This window comes from Diospyros lotus, chromosome 6, assembly GCF_014633365.1.
Source record: "Diospyros lotus cultivar Yz01 chromosome 6, ASM1463336v1, whole genome shotgun sequence".
Lineage (NCBI taxonomy): Eukaryota > Viridiplantae > Streptophyta > Magnoliopsida > Ericales > Ebenaceae > Diospyros > Diospyros lotus.
In genome coordinates, this window is record NC_068343.1 from 10,770,303 (window position 1) to 10,778,614 (window position 8,312).

The window sequence follows — 8,312 nt, forward strand, 5'->3', positions numbered from 1 at the left end:
TTATATTTATATTTATTTATGATGAGGCTTAAAAGCGATAAGATAGAGAGAGGAACATCCAATATTTACATTTTGGATTTGAGTTTTGGTATATATATTTGTTTTTTTTATTAATAAATTATACTTTAATATTTCAATTCATTTTTATTTTTAAATAGAATATATTGATGGTCACAGCCACCCAAGACGAAGACTACATCAAGTTTCTTTTAGTAAATTACTCACTCTTGACAAGGGACAGCCCATCCACCAATTTGCCTCTTCCTAACTTAAAAAGTGCTCATTCGTCAGGGTTTTGGGGGAAAGAAATGAAAAGAAAAGAAAAGAAAGCCCAAGAGAGAGAGTGAGAGAGAGCGAGAGGTTCTGCGGGGAATGCGCACGGTGCCGCAGCATATGGCCTTGCCTGTATCTGTATCTCCCTCTCCTGCGGCCGCCACTCTCAGGACACCACTGCTAACATACGCTCCCGCTGCGCCGTCTCGTAACGTCAACAGCCTTTCCGGCACAAGACAAAACTGGTAGAAGCAGAAGGAGCCCCAACGTCTCCAAGTCCTCTCATCATGGCCTCTAAGACGTGTTTTATTGCAGTGTTCCTTGCGGGGGTTATCCTCGCCCCCTTCTTGTCGTGCGCCGCCCAGCGCAGCGCCGAAACCCTAACCGAAATCGAAGCCCTCACCTCCTTCAAGCTCAGCCTCCATGACCCTCTCGGAGCTCTCAACGCCTGGGACGCCTCCACGCCGCTGGCCCCCTGCGACTGGCGCGGCGTCGCCTGCTACAACGGCCGGGTCAGTGAGCTCCGCCTCCCTCGGCTCCAGCTCGCTGGGCCACTCACTGGCCAAATCGCTAACCTGCGCATGCTCCGGAAGCTGAGCCTCCGTTCCAACTTCTTCAACGGTACCATTCCTTCTTCTCTCTCCAAATGCACAGCCTTGCACTCAGTTTTCTTGCAATACAACTCGTTTTCCGGCAAGTTCCCGCCGGAAATTGCAAACCTCACTGGCCTCCAAATCCTCAATGTCGCCGAGAACCACCTCATCGGGGAAGTCCCCGGCGATCTCCCTCCGAACCTTCGTTTCATCGACCTTTCGTCGAACTCGTTCTCCGGCGAAATACCGAGAAATTTCCCGACTTCATCCCAGCTTCAACTCATCAACTTGTCCTACAACCAGTTCTCCGGCGAGATCCCGGCTGGCTTGGGCGATCTGCAGCGACTTCAGTACCTCTGGCTCGATTACAACCTTCTGGAAGGGACTTTACCTTCGGCGTTAGCCAACTGTTCTTCACTAGTACACCTGAGCGCCGAAGGCAACTCCCTTGGCGGTGTAATACCAGCGGCAGTAGGTGCATTACCGCAACTCCAAGTGGTTTCTCTATCGCGCAACAATCTCTCTGGTTCGATCCCTTCTTCCATGTTTTGCAACGTCTCGGTTTATCCGCCGTCTCTTCGAATTGTGCAGCTAGGGTTTAATGCTATCACGGATATTATCACGCCGGAGACAACGACTTGCTTCACTGTTCTGCAGGTTTTGGACCTTCAACAGAATCAGATACAAGGCGCGTTTCCCCTGTGGCTGACCAACGTTTCCCAATTGACGAGATTGGACATTTCGGGAAACTCATTATCAGGTCCAATTCCTGCTTCCATCGGAAGGTTAGAGAGATTGGAGGAGCTAAAGATTGCGAATAATTCACTGAAAGGTGTGGTTCCAGCCGAGATCACAAAATGCGGCGTACTTCGGGTTCTTGATCTTGAAGGAAATGGCCTCACTGGTGAAATTCCTGCTTTTTTGAGTGAGCTTAGAGGCTTGATGACGTTGTCACTTGGGGGAAATCAATTCACTGGTTCAGTTCCTTCAAGTTTTGGCAATCTTACTGAGCTCGAAGCCCTGAACTTGAACGATAATGGCTTGACCGGAGACCTGCCAGCGGAGATAATGGCATTGAGCAATTTGACCACACTAAGCCTCAGTGGGAACAAGTTTTCCGGCAAAGTACTGGAAAATATTGGGGATTTGAGGCAGTTATCGGTGCTGAACTTGAGTGGGAATGGTTTCTCAGGCCCTGTTCCGGTTAGTTTGGGCCGGCTTTACAAGCTAACGACACTTGATTTGAGCAAGCAGAATCTTTCCGGCCAGTTGCCTCTTGATCTTGCAGGTCTACCAAATCTGCAAGTCATTGCTTTGCAAGAGAACATGTTATCTGGGGATGTTCCTGAAGGTTTCAGCAGCTTGCTGGGTTTGCGCTACTTGAACCTCTCTTCCAATGCTTTCTCTGGTCACATTTCTCCAACCTTTGGCTTCCTTAAATCATTAGTTGTTCTTTCATTGTCTAACAATCACCTCTCCGGCTCAATTCCACCTGAGCTAGGGAATTGCTCTAGCCTCGAAGTTTTGGACCTTGGATCTAATTCTTTGAGTGGCTCAATTCCAGTTGACCTCTCCCGTCTCTCCCATTTGAACGACCTTGATTTAGCTAGCAACAATTTGACTGCTGAAATCCCAGATCAAATTTCCAATTGTTCATCGCTAAGGTCTCTTCTGCTAAACTCAAATAATCTTTCGGGCAAGATACCAGCCTCATTGTCCAATTTGTCGAGCCTAGAAGTGCTGGATCTCTCCATTAACAATTTGACTGGAGAAATTCCAGCAAATCTTTCACTCATTTCCAGCTTGGTCTACTTCAATGTGTCCCAAAACAACCTTGAGGGTGAGATCCCGGCAATGCTGGGTTCAAGATTCAACAATACTTCTTCCTATGAAGGAAATGAAAATTTGTGTGGGAGGCCCTTGGACAGGAAATGTGAGGTGGTCAATTCCAGCAGGAGGAAGAGGCTGATTCTATTAATTGCTATGGTTGCCAGTGGGGCTTGTCTCGTGGCATTGTGCTGTTGCTTCTACATTTTCAGTCTTTTGAGGTGGCGGAAAAGGCTCAAAGAAGGGGCAGCTAAGGAGAAGAAAAAGAGTCCAGCAAGGGCAAGCTCAGCAGCAAGTGGTGGGCGCGGCAGTGGTGACAATGGGGGACCAAAGCTTGTCATGTTCAATAACAAGATCACCCTTGCTGAAACAATAGAGGCGACCAGGCAATTCGACGAAGAGAATGTACTGAGCAGGACTCGGTATGGGTTAGTGTTCAAAGCTTGTTACAATGACGGAATGGTGCTGGCAATTCGCAGGCTCCCGGATGGATCACTAGACGAAAACATGTTCAGAAAAGAGGCCGAGTCCCTCGGAAAAGTGAAGCACCGAAATCTCACAGTCCTTCGGGGCTACTATGCCGGGCCACCAGATCTGAGACTCCTAGTCTACGATTACATGCCCAATGGAAACCTCGCAACACTCCTCCAAGAAGCCTCCCACGAAGATGGGCATGTCCTCAATTGGCCAATGCGGCACCTCATAGCGCTTGGAATCGCCCGCGGCCTTGCATTCTTGCACTCAGCTTCAATGGTTCATGGAGATGTCAAGCCTCAAAACGTTCTATTCGATGCGGATTTTGAAGCCCATCTCTCCGATTTCGGGCTGGACAAGCTCATGGTAGCAACGCCCGCAGAGCCCTCAACTTCAGCAGCCTCAGTTGGGACCGTGGGTTATGTATCCCCAGAAGCAACACTGACAGGGGTAGCCACAAAAGAGTCGGATGTTTACAGCTTCGGGATCGTGTTGCTTGAGCTGCTAACAGGGAAGCGGCCAGTGATGTTCACGCAAGATGAGGACATAGTCAAGTGGGTAAAGAGGCAATTGCAGAGAGGCCAGATATCGGAGCTGCTAGAGCCGGGGCTGCTTGAGCTCGACCCAGAATCATCAGAGTGGGAAGAGTTCTTGCTAGGCGTGAAAGTTGGGTTACTCTGCACAGCACCGGACCCCCTGGACCGGCCCACCATGGCCGACATCGTGTTGATGCTCGAAGGCTGCCGGGTCGGCCCGGATATCCCGTCGTCGGCCGACCCCACCTCCCAACCTTCGCCGGCATAACGGATTAAGAAAATTCCCAACTTTTTCCAATTGTTAATTTTTATTTTTATTTGTTTTGGTTTCTAGAATTCAAGTTGTAATAGTAGGCTTTTTATTCTGGAGTTCCTTGTTTTTGGGTTTGGTTTTTCGCTATTTTGTTTTGTTATTTGAAACGCCGTGCCGGGCGGGATTGTATGGATCAGAACAGATTGGTGGTGGGGACTAGCTAGGAGTAGTAGAATTAGTTGTTCAGTGAGGCAATACATCGAACATTTTGAGGTCAAAAGACGGAGACAGCTGAGCAGTAAAAGCGGAGGAAAGAGACAACAGAGCTGGGGTCGACGCCTTGATTCGCGCCAAGGACGAGAAAGGACACGGCTCTGCTCTGCCTTTCATCACGTGGCTTCCAACTGCGTTTTAGCCCATTACAAAAAAAATACAAATCACTGAAAATATAGCCGTTAATACGATGGTTGGGCTATCAAGGAGAAGCCAGGCTAGAAAACAACTATATTTATTTCAGTGGGAAGAAGGTATCAATGGGCCGTCACCATGGCGTGTAAATGTACAAGAGATTGAGGGCCCACGGAATCAACCGGTGGGCAACCCACCAATTCAATAACTGTTCAGCGTTTCCTCTCTCTCTCAATTCGCTGTTTCATTTTGTCATTTCAATTTCTAGATTTCGAGAGTAGGCATAAAGGCTCCCCCATCTTTTGTATTCGCATGGTATGCAGTAGGGGTGACTGACATATTGGGCTAACCAAACTAACTAAATTGACTTAATTGAAATTGTCGATTTGATTTGGCTAGTTTTGTGGTATGGCTTAATTTGGTTAATTCAATTTTATTTGATTAAAATATCTGAATTAATTAAACTGATTGAAATATTATTATTTTTAATTTAGTTTTGTGTTGAACGTTGTAATATAATTTGTTTAGTACTTTATTTTTTGTTTAAATTGTTGATATTTTGAATTTGTTGTTAGGATACAACAATTAACATTTATTTATTTAGAAAAAATTTAACAAACAGTATGCATAATCGGAAGCACCCATAGATCCCCTTATTGGATTTGCCAGCATCGAGAGGAAAGGAAGTTGTCTAAGGTGAACTTAATTTGCTAGTTGGGAGAGTTGGGAGGCCCTGGAGAGAGCTTGATCTGCTGTCCAATAAAGTTATCAAGAAATTGAAAGAATGAGAAATATTGTGATGATTTAGGGGAGTTCTCCATCTCAGAAATGGATATGCAAGATAAGTAGTTAGGAGGCATGTCGGGATTTTTCTTGTGTGAGCCCTCCAATGTTTAACTCAGACGAGATCAATGTCATAATGTAGTATGAAATGTAGCAGCTAACAATAGCTAATGTAAAGATGTTATGCAAGAAAGCTGAAGAGAGAGGTGTAAGCAGTTAATAATAGCTAATATTCGTTGTGTGTTGTTTTTGGCTATGTTTGCTTGTCTATGTTTTGCTTGCTTCAAAGCAAGTCAATGGCTATTTATAACTATCAGACGTGACAGAGACATGTGACACACATGCGAGGGTGTGGTGCTCTTTTGAATGGAAGTGCAATGCTTTTTCCATTGCATGTTGTGTTGTTCCATGGTTAAATTTAGAGAAAGACATTTGGGAGAAACCCCCCTTCCCCAATAAGAAAGGTCCCTCAAAGGGAAGGAGAGCCTAGAACAGGCAGGTCTCATTGTTACAGAACAACATCGGATAGCATTGGAGGGAGACATGTCTCTCTAAATTCCTCTTGAGAGCTTGGATTGACCAGACAAAAATTATATAAGTTCGAGAAACTAGTCCTGAATGGATAATGACTCATTGGGTAGGGGGAGGGCGGGTTCGCTCTAGTCCTCGGGGAACCTTTTCGAAAGGATGGCTCTTTCTAGGATCACTAATCTATTAGCTTTTTCGGGAGAACTCTCATTCAGAGGATATGCTACAACAAAATTATTATTGATTAAACTAATTTTTATAGTTTAATCAAGTTAAAAAATAAAAATATGTATCTTTTTTAAAATTTAATTTATTTGGTTAATTAATTGCACTGAACTTTTTTTTTTTTTTATTGGTTCCATTTATTGGATGAAAAAAAAATTAACCAATTGGATTCTATTAGTAATTGAAATTTAATTTGTTCAATTTTTTAAGTTGAAAATCGAATCCAGTGAACAGTCACTCCAAATATACAGGGATGAAAAAGAGAGGGTGGTGTGCAATTTAAGTATTGGGCTGCCACATCGAGCTGTGTACTAAAGAGCTTCAATTCAATCTGCTGCAGTGACCGTTAGGGGTCATTTGCTCCTGTTTTTTTATTACTACTACCTCTCCCACTTGGATTATGAATCATTTTAATTGGATCGATCACAAGTGCTCTAAATTATAATAATAATGGTTTTGGTGATGCTAACGAGGGATACCAATTCATTAGATATCAAATTGACTTTGGGTGTGATATATTTAATTATACTCCCAAAAATGATGTTTATACACCAAATGTACTTCTTGATTCAAACTTGAAAGAAAATCACTGATAAATTTGTGTTGCTTGGACAATCTGTTGTTAGCTTGCTTGATGACTAAGACGACGGCAGTTAAATTTTTGGATTGTGCATGTGGGGAATGCTTGGAAAATAAAACACTGGGATTGTTTGAGGAGTGATCTTGAAAAAACCCTCCCAAGTGTAAGTTAGGAAGTTGGTGAGGGTAAAAGGGTTGCATAAAGTGAGAGCAAGTAGCCCAAGAAAGAGATCAAGAGAGAGTTAAGGATGATCACAAATTGAAAACCACCAACCCAAGCCAGAAGTTGATCAGCTGTTGTTTACATTCATTTTTCTTTTTTGAGTCTTGAGCATAAGCATCTCATCCCTTACTTTTACATGAGCCACAATATAACGCTGTGTTTATGAAACAATCAATTTACTGATATTATTACTGTTAAAACCCAGCGCATAAAGTACAATAACCACCAAAAACAGCCAATTAATTTTTGGGCCAGTTGATATGGCCACAATCCTGGTCCATTTTTTGTGCACCTACTTATGGTCCATGGGCATGGGCATGGGATAGACCCACAGAGGAGACTAGACTCTGCAACTTATGGCTTTGATTGATTGATTACCCCCCACCACCATCATCATCGTCATCTAACAACGGCAATAATAACTAGTAGAAAGCGCCAGCCACACACACACATATGTATATAAATGCAACAGCAACCATATGGGCCTTAATTGCACCAAAGTTGACACATCCATTGTCTCAATAATAAAAGCAGCCCATGGCCCTGACCATGTATTGTCATGTCCTGACCATGTATCATTGTGACTTCACTTTTATCATAAACCCGGAACTTGAGTTGTGATGTTTGATATTGGAAATGGTTGTCCTTCATGTCTCTCGAGGGAGTTATGATTGTGGGCAAGGGGGGAATGGCAATTCAAGGGAGCCATGGAATTGTACTATGTTATTGAGAAACTGAAGAGTAGACAAATAATTAGGGAAGGCAACCCCAGACTTCAAAAATTTAGGATTTCTTTTTTCAATGTATACAATCTATTGTTATTCACGTTTGGTCCAGCATTTGAAGTTGTTTTTTTCTTTCTTAATTATTACATGTTCATTTATCAAACATTTATATATTAAATAGTTTTATTATTGTACTTTACACTATTCCATTATATGAATTAGTTGAGTGGCTAGTACAGTTTTTTAAACGTTATGAATAGTTAAATACACTTTTGTATTTATATTTTATAAGAAACAGAAAAATCAATATCAAACTTTTTTAGTTTCTTATGAATCGAAAAATATCTTTATTTCAAATTTGCATATGAAGTGCATATGATGTAATTGAATTTAAACCATTCAAAATGTGTGTTTCTTCGTGTTTGAGTGCAGATCGATCTTTCCAACCCCATAACATAACAGTTGCTGAACTTGGCTTCTTTCATTTTCTCCAATCTCTTTTCAGTTTGGAGCCCAAAGTCGAATATTGCTTTCTAATGAACTGATTGAAAAGAAATGGTTTCAAAATAACTCCTAGTGAGACCATTGGGTTTTCAGAAGTTGACAGCCCAATATATGTAAAAGCAGGTCAACTGAAGAAATGAAATGGGCTTTACAGGCCGGCAGAACCACCACAGGAAAGACCACGAAATACTCCCCAGTGGGACTGATCCAAAATCTAAAGCCCAATAATTTGTTTCTAGATAACAAAGAAATATGCTTCTAACTAGTTATGATTGGTTGATATTTCATCTGTTATATTACTATCCCCGAACCCCCCTAGTATTAAAATCTAGTCGTGAAAATATGAAGTAAAAACAATGAAAACATTTGTCAAAATAAAAA

The 8,312-nt window shown here is 42.6% G+C and overlaps 1 protein-coding gene across 1 annotated transcript; it reads left to right on the plus strand.

Moving 5' to 3' along the window:
• The first annotated feature begins 255 nt into the window (after positions 1 to 255).
• Positions 256 to 4,155, plus strand: LOC127804713 (probable LRR receptor-like serine/threonine-protein kinase At4g36180). The gene has a single exon (XM_052341663.1). The coding sequence runs from the start codon at positions 561 to 563 to the stop codon at positions 3,969 to 3,971; it is 3,411 nt and encodes a 1,136-aa protein (XP_052197623.1). The 5' UTR covers positions 256 to 560; the 3' UTR covers positions 3,972 to 4,155.
• Positions 4,156 to 8,312: the final 4,157 nt, after the last annotated feature.